The sequence below is a fragment of the Podarcis vaucheri genome (assembly GCF_965113315.1).
Source record: "Podarcis vaucheri genome assembly, chromosome: 5".
Classification (NCBI taxonomy): Eukaryota; Metazoa; Chordata; class Lepidosauria; order Squamata; family Lacertidae; genus Podarcis; species Podarcis vaucheri.
In genome coordinates this window covers 45,979,238-45,997,659 of record NC_138763.1, presented here as the reverse complement: position 1 = coordinate 45,997,659, position 18,422 = coordinate 45,979,238, and the positions used below count along the sequence as shown (strand labels likewise).

Below are 18,422 nucleotides of genomic sequence, written 5' to 3'. Positions count from 1 at the left end.
TGCCAAGGAACGGAAAGGTCATGAAGACCAGAACTAATTTTTACTGCCTGCCAGAAGGAGGGAGGTCTGTGGGGAGGCTCTCTCTTCCTGGTGTTTTGTTCTCCAAGGCTGGCTGTTGATTTCTGGGAAGCCTAAGAACCTGGACTGAGCCTTTAAGGTGCCTTGCCCATGGGTTTGCTAACATACTGTCTGCATAAAGAACCAAAGGAAATGGCCAACCCTACCATTAGCAATGAGACAACCATCTCAGGTGGCCTAGTGTGGGGGCACTGATTATTTATTTATTAATTAAATTTCTATATTAGTTTTTAATATATAATCATACAAATTTCTATGACAGCAGCCCCTTCCCCCTGTTCCCCTCTGTGGAGGACAGAACTGTGTGTGCCCTGTGCCAGTCTGGAAATAAGATTCAAGTATCATTCGACTCTGCTTCTCTACATGGAAGGGGTGGCAACTTGTCTTTCATCATAGGCAGACCCTGAGAAGCATAAGCATGCCTTTCTTTCATTCCTTTAAATTCACATTCAATGTGTTAACATTGGGATGCTTTCCTGCTGTTTGGCATAGTGGGTAGAATATTGGACTGGAACCTGGGAAATCGGGTGGAATTCTGCATTGCACTCTTCCAGTTGTTTCATCTGTGCAAGCTTTGCCAATGACAACCGCCCCGCCCCCTGCGTGCTGCTGTGGGGGTTCTCCTGACCCAGAGTCAATTGGGGGCACATGGAGGGAGGTGGGGGAGAAAGCCCTGTTGTGCAAGCAGAAGTCCTTGTGCAGGGCTTCCACTTATAGTGCTGGTTAGGTGACTCCTGCCCCAGGGTTAAAATCCCTACTCAGCCATGTGGTTAATGAATGATCTCGTGGCATTGTTGTGAGGGGTTAAAGGTCACCCTGGGCTCCTTGTATACACCATCCTGAGCTCCTTGGTGGGAGGGTAAGAATACACACTTGTACTAGATACACATTCATACTAGAGATATAATACAAAATCATCATCAATGTAAGCTAGCGGCTGGATACACAAAGGAGCTTTGATAAGCAAGCCATTTAAAGAGCTTTGCAGGCAATTTGGGGTGATAATGGAGGTGTTATTATGAAGCTGTTTCTCAGTTAGCAGAACCCATCTTTCCTGAAGCATTTGTTTTTGTTGCAATGTAATGGTTTTTTGGTTTGGGGACGCGGGTGGGTAAAACCTCAGTGCCTAGGACTTGCCGATCATATGGTCGGCGGTTCGAATCCCCGCGGCGGGGTGAGCTCCCGTCGTTCGGTCCCAGCTCCTGCCCAACTAGCAGTTCGAAAGCACTTTTAAGTGCAAGTACAGTGGTACCTCGCAAGACGAATGCCTCACAAGACAAAAAACGCGCAAGACGAAAGAGTTTTCCGGTTTTTTGAGTCGTTCCACAAGACGAATTTCCCTATGGACTTGCTTCGCAAGATGAAACGTCTTGCGAGTTCTTGCGAGTTTGTTTCCTTTTTCTTAAAGCCGTTAATAGCCGCTAAGCCGTTAATAGCCGCTAAGCCGCTAATAGCCGTGCTTCGCAAGACGAAAAAACCACAAGACGAAGAGACTCGCGGAATGGATTAATTTCGTCTTGCGAGGCACCACTGTAGATAAATAGGGACCGCTTTATAGCGGGAAGGTAAACGGCGTTTCCGTGTGTTGCTGGCCACGTGACCCGGAAGTGTCTTCGAACGGCGCCGGCCACGTGGCCCGGAAGTGTCTTCGGACGGCGCCGGGTCACGGCCTCTAGAGCGGGATGAGCACACAACCCTAGAGTCGGTCATGACTGGCCTGTACGGGCAGGGGTACCTTTACCTTTACCTTAATGGTTTTTTAGGGACGCGGGTAGCGCTGTGGTCTAAACCACTGAGCCTTGGGAGCACCGCAACCCCAGAGTCGTTTGTGACTGGACTTAACTGTCTGGGATCCTTTAGCTTTTTTAAATGGTTCTTTATGTATGTTTAGACCCAAAAGCACACAGCTTTGGAGCTGTATGACGGACCTCCTCCTTCTGCCTCCCTTTTTTTGGATTTGGGGCAAGAATGGACTTTAGTAAAAAGTGTCTGCAGTTTGTTAATTTGTGTACAAGCATTTGCCTCTCATTTTATGAAGACAGACATTAATAAAAGGAAAGCAATAAAAAAGAACAGAGGGGCAAACTGTACCCTTTCAGTGATGGCAAGGCCTCCTACCTGAGGCACATCGCCCTACTAGTGATGTATGTGGGGAGAACCTTGTCAGTTTAGGCAACTCACCAGAACACTTTATTCTGATGATGGAGGACTTTAAACTCATACCTCTGCTCTGTTGCCAGTACTGCAAGTGACTTATTTGAACTTTCCTCTACCACCCAGTAGTGTTTCCTGCATCATGCTTAAAGCAGCAGAGTCAAAAAGCTAAGGCTTACTATTTTGTTCCAAAACTAATTGTTGGAGCCTAGTGAAATTTCACTTTCCAGGGCTGGACCACCAATAGGAGAATGTCCAGGTTTGGCTTTGCCAATGATTGTTTTTCACCCAGAGTTTATTTTTTATTTAATTATTGATTCTCGTTCCACACTTAATGCAATCCTTTGTAAGTTTACTCAGAACAAAGTCTCGTACAGATCAATGCTGCTCACTCCTAAGTAAATTTATTTAAGGATGCAGCCTTAGAATTCCAATAATGCAGCAGGTAGCTATTATTGTGATGTTTTGAGTGTTAGGGTCAAAGATCCGAAAGCAAGTATGTAGTCTTTTGTCATTGACACCAACACATGATATTTTAGATAAATTTGTCAAATGATAATTGAACATCTCTCTGGGAAATAAAGTGTTAGCTCTTCCAGATTAAAGAGTGGCCATATTTTCAGGAAGAGAGATGATAAAACCAGTGGCACCAACTATTGGTCATGCTGGACAAAGAACATTGTGATTGATTCTGTAGTCTAATTTGGCCGTTCTGCAGAGAGCATTCCACCTTTAGATTGATCACATTGGCTAGAGAACCTCTCTGTACTAGTTCCTCAGCATGTTTATGCAGGATGTCAGAGTCCCACCAGCCCTCATTCTTCGAAACATGTTGCTCCCCAGAGTCCCAGCAGTCATAGAAACAAGGAGGTAACATCCTTCATTGAACTAATCGTCTATACTGGCTAACAAAGATGCTGTTCCCCCCCCCTTCAATTTGCAGCCTCTAGATACCTGCCACCTGTTCAAACAGTCATTTAGATGGATCATCTTCTATTTTAATAACATTTTCTATAATCCAGAGCTTGCCCTGGACAGCCTCATCTATCTTGTGCTCATTTTTGTGCCTTGCCACATTTCTGCATGCCATTTTTAGCTTCACTGCCCAATTGCCTCTCTTCCTGCCTCTCTGTGTAAAATACACTTGGGTTAGAACCAGTTACAGTGGCGCTACCCCAGCCTCAGCTTAAAATGTGATACATGTGTGACCTTTGAATAGCTTCTTCAAAGTAGTTGGGCTTTGTGAAGCTTGTCCCAGAGGTCTCCTTTCCAAAGCAAGCCAGGCAGCTTGAAAGAGAACACATCTCGTCTCTGCCTAACTAAAGGCTTAAATCCATCAGTTAGGGTTGAAAATCTGCTCTGGCCAAGACATTTTCCACACAAGCTGCCTCCTTTTTATATCCATTATCTCTGAATCATACCCAAAGCCTACCTGTTATGATACCGATTGGGCCATAAGAGGCTCCTGAAGGATAGCTACCCTCACAGACTTTGCTGTTTAGCAGCCCCTTCATCCACCTCTTCTTTCTTGTTCTTTGCTTTACCAGTAGAGTTGTTCACTTTTTTTAAAAGCCACCAGTACCATACATCACTGATGGTTTAATAATTTCCTCTGTTCCGCACCCCCCCCCTCCCCGAGCACGGGTTTCCTTTATAATACCTGTTCTCAAAACAGTTAAAGAATTCCCTGCATTCCTGCTCTTTTCTTTACAAACAAACCCTCCACAAGTGCCTGGTGCTCTCATCTGAGCACCCTCCAATGCATTAGTCTCCTGCTGGAAATAAGTTGTTTGGAAAAGAGCCCAGCATTTTTGACTGATCTATGGATTCTATGAACAGCAGGAAAAGGTGCCATTTGTTAGCCAGCAGCAGGTTCTGCTACTGTCTGCTGTTGGAATGCTCCAATCAACCACAATCCTCTTTTGCTATCTACCTTGCTTTTCAAAAAATATCAAATGGTGACCAACAGAGAAGCAAAAATTAAATAAAGATTAACTCTAACAAGAAAACAACGTAAGAGAAAACCCAAACAGCAACAAAATGTAAAGCCAGTGGGAAGACCAAAAAGAAAGAAAACCCGGTAACAACATTAGATTCAGACTGATGCTAAAACACACACAAACACAGTCTGCCAAAACCTGGAGGTCTTCATGGACTGGTGAAAGGCAAGAAGTTCTACGTGCTCACCTGCCTTATCTTGGGTCAGCGCTAAGCTGAGGCTCAGAGTTCAGCATCTATATATTGGGATTCATGTTTGTACAAACTGCTCTCCCAGGTTAGTTTGCACTTTGAACTGCACACCACACCCAGAGCCAAGAATTATGGTTTAATCAGAATCCTATCCAAGAAATGGTCCTGCTTCTTTTAGCTAAAAGTTCAGAGCCAACTGACTGAAGCTCCTGAATCACTAAAAAATGAAATAAGAAGATTTGGACCTGATCCCTGGCTTCTTTTCTACAACAGAGGGCTACCCTACAAATGGAAGATTGAACAGGATCTCCTCCAAAGACTGGTGAAATGGAGCAGGTTCAGGTGGGAGGCAGCAGTGCTTGAGTTATCTTGGTCCCATCTATTTAGGGCTTTATGGTGAAAACCAGTGCCTTGAATTGCACCTGGCAGCCAGTTGGCGATTCAGTAATTGGAGTTGTCTGACATGCACACTTACCGTATTTTTCGCCCTATAGGACGCACTTTTCCCCCTCCAAAAATGAAGGGGATATGTGTGTGCGTCCTATGGGGCGAATGCAGGCTTTCGCTGAAGCCTGGAGAGCGAGAGGGGTTGGTGCGCACCGACCCCTCTCCCTCTCCAGGCTTCAGGAAGCTATCCGCAAGCCGTGGGAGCCCGCAGGTGTTCCCCCGGGCTCCCACGGCTTGGGCAGAGCTGCCTGCACCCCGAAGCCCCGGCTCGCTGAGCAGTCTTGCCAGAGCTTCGGGTAGCTCTGCGCAAGCCGCAGGAGGGCTCCAACGGCTTGCGGAGAGCAGCCTGTCCTGGGGGCTGGGGTTGGGGGAAGCTCGGGCTTCCCCCGCCCCAGCCTCGCACCTTGGGGGGAAAAATAATTCCCCCCTTTATTTCCCCCCCAAAAAACTAGGTGCGCCTTATGGGCCGGTGCGCCCTATGGGGCGAAAAATACGGTAACTTGCTCCATTGGTCACATAGATATCAAGACTTTAAATCTGAACAAGCATACATAGGATCAGGCTTCTTCTTTGGCGCTTGGTATTTGGATTCCTTTTATAATCAGAGGGAGTTAGTGAAGTTATTTTAGGAAAGGAAAGGCAGAGATCAGTGAAAACATTTCCATGAAGTTGGAATAAAGCTATGATGCATTCTCATCAGTGTTTGCGTTTCATTGTAAACACACTTCCTTCACTGACACCAGCTTAAATGGGATGGGGTGTGGGGAGGAATCAGACATGAAAGAAGCACACATAAAACAAAGGACTGTTTATATTCTTAGTGGAGAATTGGATGGTTTGATTGCCCAAAATAGAAACTGAAGTAACTGGACACAGTTTATCACCACCTCAATGCTTTGAATTAAGATAAGTGTGTATTTGTGGTAAGCCACTTTGGACACAGCTCACTGTGGAAAGGTGGCATATAAATAAATATTTCACCAAACATCCAGATTCTGTTGCGTACATTGTGATGGTACTCATGCAGGTTTCTAAATCAGTGTGATGCAGAGCACAGCTTTAAGTTTTGGAAGTGGTAGATGTCGGTTTTAGATCTGTGCTAAGCCTTGAACTTCCATGCCTGTGGCAGCCCAGTGGGTGATCTCCAGAGATTGTTGTGAAGATAATGATATAAAAATGGCAACAAGTTGTAATGCCCAGAGCATGAGTAACGTTCTGGCAGTCCCTGATTCACATCTCAGCTCATCCTTGAATTTGTTGGCTCATCTGAGCTAAGCCGTTGTTCTCTGAACCTTGACCTCTCATCTGAACATTGGGCATAATACCACCAACCTATATGACAAGCTGCTGAAGATTACTGCGAAATCGTCAACTAAGTGCTGAAAAAAAACAACTGTGCTTTTAAACGTACAGTGTGGAGGTGGCCTAGACCTAGCAATCAGCGCTACTGAAACTTTAGCTCAGTGGGAGACTCTTGGGCAATGAGGGTTATGAAGGAATGAGAGTCTTTGCCACAAAAAGCATTCCATTGTTACCTTTGGAGAGCAGGATCTAACGGGCCCTGAAGACCTGTCTCTTCTCTTCTCTCTGAAAGAACTGTCCTACTTGTTTGTTTCCAAGCCTTTGGCCTTCAGGATCATCAGAGGAATTGATTACTTTAATGGATGCAAACAAACCCTGTGATCCCCTGCCCAGAGGTTGATCTGTTTCTTCTCTTTGTGTTCTGCAGGATACCAACAAGTTCACACTGCCCTCTCACTTTGAGGAAGGGAAGGAAAAATGCCCTTACGACCCTGCCCGGGGCTACACAGGTCTCATTGTGGGTATGTACGTGCTTTCTCCTCCATATAACAGTTCGGCTTGGAATCCAGCTGGAGTGGGAAGAGCAGGCAGTGCCTCCTTTGAGTGGGGGTGTGGTGCCCCAGTGGAAGGCCATGCTCGCTCGTCATCCATCACCTGAGGGCCCACTGCATCTCCATCTCCCCCATCCCTTACAGCACTTAAGTTTCCTTGGTCTTTTTGATGTCAGAGCAGCTGTAATCTCCCTGCCTGTGCAGCACCTCGGCCTCGCTAGCCACATGGTGCGGCTGCTTCTCTTCCACTCTAAATGTGGTCGGAGTCATAAACCAACCAGGTGCAGCTGCATGACAAAATGACAGGGAAGTCATGGGTAGGTGATGCTCTGGTTATTCCTCGAATGCTCTCTTGGTGCCTAGCTCTGTAAGGGAGTTATTATGCACCGGCACACACAATGGCCAAAGTCAATAAATCTCGGGAGCGGGTGTGTGGTTGTTATCAAGGGTGTGCTCTTCCTGCTTAGAGCAGGTGCAGAAGGGTTAGCTTAACAAGGAAAGAAGCCTTTCGGGCCAAGTATTGTTAGAGGGATATTGATCAGACGCATCCGTGAGCAAAACCATTCAGAAAACTGGCCTTTCCTTACTACTTTTCCTGCATTGTCTCGCAGATGGCAGTTTATATACGGCGACGCGCTACGAATTCCGCAGCCTGCCAGACATCCGCCGCAACAGGCATCAGCGGATTCTGAAGACTGAAGAATCCCCCTTGCACTGGTTGAATGGTAAGCCCCAGTAATCACAGAGCAGTACCTCTGGGATCTCTTGTCTCTTCCCACACTGGAGGTGGAGGGAGTCTTGTGTTTGTAAGGCCCTAGGTAGTGGTGGTACTCTTCCCAACTCTGAAGCCAGAGCGTGTCCTATTCCACTGCAGAAAGGAGCCTAACTGACTCCTGGATAGATCTGAACCCAGTTTGTTCCTGGTTCTCCTCTCTGTTGCCTATCCCAACGCCATGACACCCAGGCTTGAGATCATTTAGAGTTGCTGTGTGCCTCCTTTGATAGCTCACCATCTAGTAACACCACCTAGTGCCTCCTTTGGTAGCTCTCCTCTAAATATTGTGCCAACCCTTTCCCTCTTTCCTTGGTGTTTTCAGATGCTGAGTTTGTGGCCTCTGTGCTGGTCAGGGAGAGTGTGCGCAACCCTGTGGGCGATGATGACAAGATCTACTACTTCTTCACCGAGAGAGCAGGAGAGGAGAGCACTTCTGTATTTGACAAGGCACAAGTGCCCAGAGTAGCCAGGGTGGCTCGAGTGTGCAAGGTAAAGAGACTGGTGTGTTGGAAAAAGCTTGAGTGTGCTGAAGGGCACCAGGAGGATTAATTCAGAATTTTATCTAGAAGTGCTTGGTGGTAGTGGGGAGACTCTTTCTCCTCATTTAAAAATGCCCCTCTAAGCCCTATAGTTACGGAGTCATTAATTTAAAAGGGAGCTTGGGATCAAATGAGATGTGTCATGGAAGATCTCTTGAAGGACATCCTGATATATTGGGTTAAAAGGAATTGTGGGGGTAAGCTTTGAATCAAGGATGTAGTCCTAGGCAAGGCTTTCCCCCCCAGCTGTTTCTCCCTGTTCTATTTTGACAGCTTTATCCCTTGCAAAAGTATATGTTGATGTCCCCCCCCCCACCGTCTTTTCTTCTTCTTCTCCCCCATGGCCTGGCAATATAGAAATCTAAACATTTTTTTTTAAACAAGTCATTTCCAGTCTTTTAAAAAAATAACAGTTCAGAAAGGTCAAACAAAAACATTACTCTTGAAGTGGTGTTTATACACTGGACCTTTAGGGACACATGGCTGACTTTTTACATTCAAAGAAAAAGAGCTAGGCTATGCAGATAAGTATCATCAAGCAACACTAGAAAAACCCCAGGTGCTTGGCTGCCCAAGTGCCCAAACATTAGATAATGGCACCTGACGATCTCGAGCATAGAGCCAACCTTGCATGGGACAGACTACCTTAAATGTTAAATATTTAAGAGTCGGAATTACGCACCCCCCCATCTCTGACATTATGTATAAAGAGGCTCAGGCAACTCATATATATGAATCAGTCACCCCAAGAAAGGCTATAGGGAGAGGTAGTAACTCATCCAAGTTATGAATGAATGAATGAAGACCCAAAGGCCCTTTTTCCTGGTAGGGTGACCAGATGGCTCCTGCACATTTAATAGTTGTGCGCAAGAGAGAAATTCAGCAGATGCAGCTTGCTTTTTCACCTGAATGCTGCATATGCTGGCAGGTGATGCTCAGGCCTGGTGTGTATCTTCAGTTAAAACTAGAGTTGAATATTTGACTAAAGGGAGAAGGGCCACTTCTTAAGCAAGATCCTGATGGGGTGCAGTGCACAGAGCAACTTGAGAGGTGCAGGCTGAAGTGCAGTTTGGTCAGCCATGCAGCCCCGTATGTAGCTGTGGAGGCTTGAGCCTCAGCTTTAGCCCTGCATGGACCTGGTGCTTTGCTTCAGCCACATGTAGATTCCCTTTGCACGCTGCCAAGCCCTTTATTGCTCAAGTTCTAGATTGCAAAGCCTTATTCACAAGTTTTATCTGTGGCAAATATAACCATGATTATCCCTGTTAGCCTATTACTGTTCTATCCTGATTACCCTGTTGCGTCTCTTGAGATGGGTAGTGTCCATGGCTAAAACCCCTTTACAGCCCCTTTGTGTTGTTCACTGCTGTAGCAAAACTAACTACTGGTGCTTAGGTGCCACAAAGTATCCAAAATGAAAGGAAGAGACAGTGTTGGACAGAGGGCTGAGTTTGGACCAGGGAGATTTGCAATATGATCCTAACTAGGGTTGCCATATGTCCTCTTTTTCCAGGACACGTCCTCTTTTTCATGGGTAGAGTGGTCATAGTGATCCATAGGTAAAAGTAGAAGTTGGCAAATGTGTCTTTCCCCCCTCTCTCTTCAAAATACAGCAACCCCAATATGTTTACCCAGAAATAAGCCTCACCAAGTTCAGTGGGACTTAGGGGGAAACACATATGCTTGGGATAGAAAACCTAGGTCTGCTCAGCCAGAAAACTCTAGAGTCCCTAACTCTGAACCTGGCCTATCTCACAGGGCTATTGCAAGGAAAATGTCAAATGGTCCCTTGGGCACTCCTTGAGAAGAGCTGTGGCTCCAGTGGGAGGGAGGCTAGCTAGATTTTTTTATCCTGGGTGAAACCTCCAGGGGGTCACCATTGAGGATCTCAGACTCTGTGTGTGTGTACACAAATGCACATGGGGAGTGCCAAACTGGGTCTTAAACCCGGGTGAAAGAAAACCTAGTTTTGCCCTTGCCTTGAGGGTGGTGGCAAGCTGGGGGGGGGGGGGATACAAATATGATAAATGAAAAGGGCTAACCAAACCAACTGCAGTATACTGCAAGGACGAGCACTGAATCTCTTCTGCATGTGATGCCAAAGCACAAATAGCTCAGATAGAGGTGATACAGGCTTCTGTCTGTGCTCATGGCAAGGTGCCCTTGGCCCCAGAATGAGCCCTATCACTCTAGTGACTGCGGCAGTTAGCACTGGAGTTGGTGCTCACGAGGTTTTTGAGAGAGAGGCTTGTCAAAGCAGAAGTCCTTCCACTGGGTCTCCTCTGGGAGCTGCCAGCTCTGCTCAGGGCTTTGCAGTGAAACCCACGTTCCCAAGGAGGCTATGCTGCCCACCCCTCCAACCTCTTATGACTGCAAGCCTTGGTGGCTTGAAAGCCAGAGTATTCCAAGTGCATCTAAGTGAGGGCAGGGCAGAGTCAACAAGGCTGCATGGGATCCATCTTTCAGCTGTTCTGACAGATGGTTCTGGGCCCCGGGAGCATCCAGGACTCTGCTTGTGGCTCTGAATTTATGCATCAGTCACCTTGGCTGGTTATACCTCAGTCCTTGTAACCAGGGCAGCAGCAGCAGCAAACTGGAGCAGGCAGGCAGGGAGAGAGAGAGAGAGGAATGGGAGAGTGAGCTTGGCCACGAGAGATTTAAGGAGCTTGAGATGTGTGCCTGATCACAAGGTTAAGAGGCTATTTGATTACTGCACATAAGTATGTTCCCAGGGAGAAAGCGCTGGGAGGGAGGCAGAAACAAGAGTCAGCAGCAGGATGTTAAAGCTATGTACAATCAAATTGGAAACCAGGTTCTTACGAACAGAAACAAAGCAACAAGGGAGATTAGCGCCAACCGTTTGTGAAAGGGATGTGCGCCATTACACCCAGAGCCCTGTGTCTTTGGCATCAGGTGTTGCTTGTTTTCTCCAGGGCCTGAGGCTTCAGTTGCATCTTGGAACGAGAACGGTCTTATCCGGAATACACAAGCTCCCCTTGGCATTGTGCTCTGATCGCTGGCTTTTGTCACTACAGGGGGGAGGGGTGATCAAGCCTCTCACAATCCTCCTCCAAACACTGGTCTTGCTGTGTTTGACTCACAGGGAGGCAGAAACACTTGCTTTCAGAAAGATCAGCCCAGATTATTTACCCTATTATAGCACTGAGAGATGTTCAGGGGGCTCGTTTTACAGTAATTTTGAAAAAGTATTGAGCCTTTCCTAGAGTGAACTAAGTTGTTAATCCTGGTTTGTTAATAGGCGGTTGTTTTCAGACGCCATAAGCAGACCCATGTAGTTTCCCAAGTGTTGTGCATTTAAATGATTTTGATGTAAATGTTTAGAAGCTGCTGATCTGTTTCAGTAAAGCTCCAACTGAAGATGAGTTGGAGCCATCCTAGAAGACCTTAGTCCCAGCTTGGAGCAAACCAACATTAGTGCAAAACGTTCTGTTCACATATAGAATTCCCCTTGTTTATGCCCACAGTTTCCACAGGGTAGACCTCTTGCAGCAAAACCAACAAAGAGCCTTGAGGCACATCAAAGACAAACACGTTTATTATGACATAAGCTTTTGTGGACCTATAATCCGCTTCATAAAATATATGAAGCCGAACATAGTCCATGAAAACTTGTGCCATAATAAAATAGTTGGTCTTCAAGGAGCCACAAAACTATTGATTGCTCATTTGTGCTTCCCTCCCGCACTGTCCTTGGAGTTTTCATGCATGGTGAAACTGTTCAAATGGGACCTTTCCATTGTATTGGAATCAGAGTTGGCCTTGTGCTTGGCTTTGCCTAACAGATATAAACTGAATTGGGACTTGGCTTTAGCCTCTGCCTCTCTTTCTTTTTCTGCATGCCAGAATGATATTGGTGGCAAGAAGATTCTCCAGAGGAAATGGACATCCTTCATGAAAGCAAGGTTGGCCTGCTATGTTCCTTACTATGAGGTACTGAAGGATGTTTTCAGTCTGGATGGTGGCGACTGGAGGAGCACCGTCTTCTATGCAACATTCACTTTATCAGCACAGTGGTAAGCCAAGCATGCTAACTGCGTGTTGGGTACTCAAGTAACTGTAACCGTTCCGAAAAGATACATGGAGTCCGTTGAATTACACAAGTTCCATGTGCTGCCACCAGCAAAAAAGACAAACTAAATGCTAGGGATTATTAGGTAATGGTACAGAACACAGAGCAGGACATGTCACGGTACCCTTGAGTACCGAATGTGGTTCTCAATCTCCTGCCTGCTGCATTGCAGAACTTGACGTGCAGTATGGTGCAGGACACAAAGAAAGCAGATAGGCTGTTCAAGCAAGGGAATCTGGCCTTGTGCATTTCAGCATTCCAGGGAGCTTCTTGGGCAAATTGGTTCAGTCTCTGTATTCCAAGGCAACAGGTATGGATTCACTCCACCTCAGTGCCTGTTGTGGCACAATCCAAACATATGACACACTGTTCAAAGCCTCATAAAAGACACCAAAGGAAAGTCTACTTGCATTGAATGGAAAGAATGCTATTGTCATTTGGTCCTCAGAGTAAAGAGGCTTTCAGCTGCTTAGACTGCGCTGGCTCTGGCAGTACCACCTGCTATATTCTCAGATACTTTTGCCCTCTGCTTCTGAGTGAGGCAGGAGGCTCGCCCTTCTGTTTCCAAGGCTGGCCTGCCTGTGCTTTTAAGCTGGACAGGGTCCACTGATGCTTTCATCCCACCTGAGCTCCAGTCAGTGGTGTGATGGTGGATGGAGGCTTTCAGTTTGGTTGCCAGCAAAATCCTCCTTGCCCTTGTAAGTATTTTGGCACTTGTGACTGATTCAGTTTGCCTGAGTGTTTCTTGCTGAGGGCAAGGAACAGATGGGACACTCTGAGCATTTTGTGAGACAAAAGTCCTATTGGTGATCATCCGTAGAATAGATTAATAATAGCTGTATATGCAGGAGGTGGTGTGGGATAGGAAGGGGAGTCAGCTTAGAATTCTAGAAGGGCTCACTTTGGCTTAATTGGGAGCAAGGGCCAAACTGTTCACCATATGGATTTTAACCACAGCAATAGGTGCTGTGCGACTTCACTGTTTGTGGACTGAGCCCAGTCTGAAGTCATAGCCAGCCTTTTGCACTTCCTGTTAGTTTTTAATGGTGGTATGAATTTTAACAGGTTGTCCTCGGCTAATTAGTAGCTTTGTGCTTGTAACATTTATCAAGTGGAAGGTTCACACTGGCAGCAAGATGGCACCCACTGAGCTACCATCCTCATGAGAGGGGAGCTGAACATCAGAGGCATTCATTAATGAGCACTGGCCGTTACATCTCAAAGGCTATTGAGAACGCACGGGGTATTTTGCACGTGGCCTTTTCGGGGATGTCAGGGAAATGGTTAAAGAGACAGAACTGGGGCAGCTGGTTGTTGTTATTATGTGACGATGAAGGAAAACCAGGGGGCGTTGCAGGGCTGACAGTCTTCCCCACAGAATGACAGGAAATGAGGAAACCTCCAGGATTACACAGGAATATCCTGCTCGTGACAGAAAGTCATTTGACTCATTTGTCAGAGAAGCAAAAGCTACCACTTACTCGCAATCTATTATCTAGACCTGGCTTTGCACTGAGAAGAATTTCAGAGAGCAGGGTGCGTAAAGGAGACCACTGCCAAATCCAGGGAGGAGTGCAAAACTAAGAACTCACCATACAGCACAAAGTCCAGCAGGGGAAACAAGCATTTGCAAGCATCAGCATGAATTAACACTACAGGGATAAAGGAGTCCAGTTGGAGATGGCCCAAAATATTTTGGTGTTTGAGAATGAAGATATAAATGTTGCTACTGTGACAGCAATTTGCTGTTGTTTAATGGTACCTCCAAAATGCCTGGGGCAGGCAGACTTCCCATCTAATGGTGAATCCAGACTCCCCAAGTCCAGTATATTTTGTGCAGACAGGCCACACAGGTGCAAGGTAACATTTTCCAAATACTGGCTGGAAGTTCATGGAGGGATAGCAGGAAGACAGACGCAATGATAGCCAGTAAGTGGTAGCAAGGACAGGTGTGATTATTTGATATTTATTTATTTCATAAAATGTATACATCACTAGATTGTTTAAAAAAAAATATTCAAAGTGGTTTACAGAGAGAATAAAACAATGCTGGGGATACAGCTGCAGAGAGAGGGCAGGGACCCTGAGAGAGAGTCTTGTTCAGATACAGAATCAGGCAGAATACCAGGACTGGCTCCAGGTTTTAAAGGCCAGAGTGCCAGCTGGCAAACCCCAGCAGACCTACCCGACAGTGGCAATGGGGTAGCAAGTACCAGGCAGCACCACTGCAATGCAGTGCTGAGCAGCTGGGCCCATAATGATTCAGAGCAGTACTGCACTGGGGGTCATTGCAGAAAATTTCAAATAGCAGCTCAGATACAGCCTCCCAACAAAGGGGTGGGGGTGGGAGGCATAAGCATAGCTGGGGAAAATTCTGCTGGCGCTCCAGCAGCTGCACAAGCCTTCTGCATAGGGAACTCAAGTGAGCCATTTCATCTTGGTGCAGGGACTGATTACTCTTCCAAGCTCCGCCTGGCAGCAGAGAGTGAAAGGGATTAAAGGTGTTGCCCTGTCACTCAGACCTTTACACGGTTTATGGCACCAAAGCTTCTTGATGAGTTATGGCTGCCTCAAGCAAAGGTTCTCAGAGGCAAGTGGAGTCTTGGGTAGTGGATGACAGTGCCTTGCATATCAGCTGGCCAGATGCACAGGAGGACAGAGCATCTGTGCTTTTAACTGTTGAGCAGAAGAGGGAAATTCAGGAGGTGTGGCTGCTGAAACTCCCTCTTCCATACAGCCATTAAACTTACAGGAGCCCCATCCTCTTGTGCATCTGGACACTCCAGATCTATAGTGAGGTATATAAGAACTGTTTGTACCAGCAGCTGCTCCTGCTTTTTAAAATAACTTGTTCAATTACTTTTAATATAAACGTGTAAAACATTTTAAAACTTTTACATATGCATGTTTCTCAGCTACTGAATTGTTTCTTTTGTTCTCCTTTACCAAAGGCTGCTAGTCTGGCTCCACCCACATTCTGCCAAAACATTAGAGCAGGGGTCAGCAACATTTTTCAGCAGTGGGCCGGTCCATCGTCCCTCAGACCATGTGGTGGGCCAGACTATATTTTGGAAAAAAAGGATGAACGAATTCCTATGCCCCACAAATAACCCAGAGATGCATTTTAAATAAAAGGACACATTCTACTCATGTAAAAACACGCTGATTCCTGGAACGTCCGCAGACCGGATTGAGAAGGCGATTGGGCCGCATCCAGCCCACGGGCCTTGGGTTGTCTACCCCTGCATTAGAAAGTTCCAGGTATAGTCCCTATAAAGGGGCAGTGCATGGGCAGCCAACTGCTTGAGAAAAAGGTTGCTAGAATGCTGCCTTACTGGTAGAAACAACTACTGCTAACTGCTAGACTTAAGAACCCTGTAGTCATGACCTAACTCTCCATAGCCAAGATAGATTTTGCAGCTGATCTTGTGGCCTTTTTTTTTTTTAAAAAAGGCTACTGCCTGTCCCTGAAACAAGAAATGTTCCCTGCAGAGAAGGGCAGGGGTGCTTCATTCATGGGCCAGGTTTTATCCAATCTTAAGGTAAAAGGTAAAGGTACCCCTGCCCGTATGGGCCAGTCGTGACCGACTCTGGGGTTGCGTGCCCATCTCGCTTAAGAGGCCGGGGGCCAGCGCTGTCTGGAGACACTTCCGGGTCACGTGGCCAGCGTGACAAGCTGCATCTGGCGAGCCAGCGCAGCACACGGAAACGCTGTTTACCTTCCCGCTAGTAAGCGGTCCCTATTTATCTACTTGCACCCGGGGGTGCTTTCGAACTGCTAGGTTGGCAGGCGCTGGGACCGAGCAACGGGAGCGCGGGGGTTCAAACCGCCGACCTGACGATTGGCAAGTCCTAGGTGCTGAGGTTTTACCCACAGCGCCACCCGCATCCCTCCTATCCAATCTTAGGCGCTATCTAATCCGTTTATCTGGAACGGGAGAATAATTTTCCTGTAAGGCAAATTATCACATTCTCCTCCAACATGCAGTGTCATAGATGACCAACATAAAGGACTATCAACAAAACCGGCAGAGAGGGACTGAGAGAGATTTGAAGGCCTCGGACGTGAGGAATCCAGGCTAAGAACTGATATTATGGACATATTTTGGGGACTGAAACTGGGAAAGGGGGGGGGAGAGAATTTTTGAATCCAAAGGGTGTATAATTTTATGTTTTTTCTTTCTTGGTATGTTTAGTAATTATTATAAAATTGGGAAATCTGTGGAAGGGAATTTGGGTCGACTTTAGAAAAAGACGTAAAAGATTAGTATTATGAATTAAATTGAGGTATAAGTTAAATATGATTAATGAAGAAGAATTTGGTTAAAAGAACAACAATAATAAGGTAAAGGTGGGAGATAAGAACTTGCTGAGTTAACTATTGGAATTAGGATGTATGAGGGGGTGGAGCGGGGAAGTCAGGGGAAGTGGTTAAGAAAGTAAGGATATGAAATTATGCATGTTTGTGTTTGTGTTTGTGTGTCTGTGTCGTGTCTTGTATAAAATCTGAAAACCCAATAAAAATTTTACAAAAAAAAACCAACCAACATGCAGTGTCATAGACTTTGTTGAGCCATCTGGGTTTAGTTCATGAAACCTGTTCCCAGTTGGTCAAACCAGATGATCTTCAGATGCCTTGCAGCCCTATAGTGCTACAAGGATCGTTCTATGTTGAGGGTGGGGAGCATGTGGCTCTCCAGACTATAACTCCCATCATCTCTGCCCACTGGCCATGCTGCTTGGGGCTGATGGGAGTTAAATAGTACAGCAATATCTGGAGCACCACAGGTTTCCCATACCTGGTTTCTGTGGACCCAGAGGAATTAGCAAGAAGTGGAAGGCTCTGGTTCTGTGCTATGACCATGTCACCATGTCTTTCAGGAGGAGCATGGAGGTGTCTGCCATCTGCAGATACAACATCTCTGAAGTGCGGGCAGCCTTCGAAGGGACTTACATGGAATACCAGGACTCCTCCCGCAAGTGGTCCCAGTACACCGGGGAGGTGCCAGTGCCCCGGCCAGGATCAGTAAGTTACTTACCCAACTTAATAGCCCTTAAACATCATTGATAATATTCTATTTAAGTCAGTTCGGAATAATGACTGGCTTTTAGTTTTTGAACCTGAGTTTTGTTGGGTTGGTACTGGAGGTTTTAATCAGTGTCAGACTTTATGGCTGGATTTTATCTACTGCTGTGTTGGTTTTTCTGATTTATAGTTTTACTGTTCATTTTAATTTTATCTATTTGTCTGGGTGCATGTCACCTAGAGAACAGTTTTTTATTAGGTGACTCATGCACAGAATAGCATAAATAAATAACATCTTATTTTGCCTCTTGTCTCAGATAAAGGAGGCGGGAGGCCCTCTCTTCCTCCCAAGGAACACAAGAGTGCTCATAACTAAAACAGACAAGTAGAATCCCTAATATGCACAATTTCATACTGCGGGTGAAGGTTGAGGGCTCCCCTACCCAAAATAATCCATACCAGCAGAAAAGTAGAAGATCCTCCAATTAGGCTTTTCACAGGCATTCTAGGTTTGAGTGAATAGGTTATATTGCATGTAGGGTTGTGTTCAGTCTCTTACCTGCAGAGTGAAATACAACAAGCCTGGCAACTGGTGTATCAGAAGGGGCATTTGTTTGTATGCTTTAGCTGTTAGAGCAGGGGTGGAGAACCTGTTGTCCTCCAGTTGTTGTTGGACCCCAGCTTCCATCAGCCTCAGCTAGCATAGCCAAAGGTCAAGGATAATGGGAGCTGAAGACCAGAAGCACCTGGAAGATAGGTGTGCAAATAACGCCCATTTCTCCTCTGCAGTGCATCACTAGTCGGGCTCGCAAGAATGGCTACAACACCTCCCAGGACCTGCCCAATGGTGTGCTGGATTTCATCAAGCTCCATCCACTGATGTATGAAGAGGTGAAGCCTACGGATGGAGTCCCCCTGTTGGTGAAGAAAAATGCGGTTTATACCCAAGTAGCCGTAGACAGAGTCCGAGCCCTGGATGGGCGAGTGTATGACATGCTCTTCTTGGGAACAGGTAGGTGTGTTTGCATTCCCCGTGCATATCTAAGTGTCTGTGTGTCCTCATCTGTTAGGACAGAACACACATCTAGGGAGGTTACTCGTTGTTCTCACCCCTCTCAACCTTGTATTGGAATGTAGAGGAGACAAAGAGTGCAACCCTATTATGCTTTCTAAGCCTTCCAAACCTGTGTAGCTGAATCTGTGGTTGTTGTTTTTTAAGGAGAAACAGTTGGGTTTCTGTATGCTGCAGAGCCTCCCTTTCCCTAAGCCG

At 46.3% G+C, this 18,422-nt stretch overlaps 1 protein-coding gene across 3 annotated transcripts in view; it reads left to right on the top strand.

Annotated features, from left to right (window-relative positions):
• Window positions 1–18,422, top strand: part of SEMA4G (semaphorin 4G) — a 98,546-nt gene that overhangs the window by 73,287 nt on the left and 6,837 nt on the right. For all 3 annotated transcript variants that reach the window (XM_082225078.1, XM_082225079.1, XM_082225077.1), the window contains 6 exons: window positions 6,599–6,692; window positions 7,334–7,447; window positions 7,820–7,986; window positions 11,901–12,070; window positions 17,008–17,152; window positions 17,942–18,164. In XM_082225078.1, the coding sequence (XP_082081204.1) occupies window positions 6,599–6,692; window positions 7,334–7,447; window positions 7,820–7,986; window positions 11,901–12,070; window positions 17,008–17,152; window positions 17,942–18,164 (913 nt within the window). The remainder of the gene's footprint in view (window positions 1–6,598; window positions 6,693–7,333; window positions 7,448–7,819; window positions 7,987–11,900; window positions 12,071–17,007; window positions 17,153–17,941; window positions 18,165–18,422) is intronic.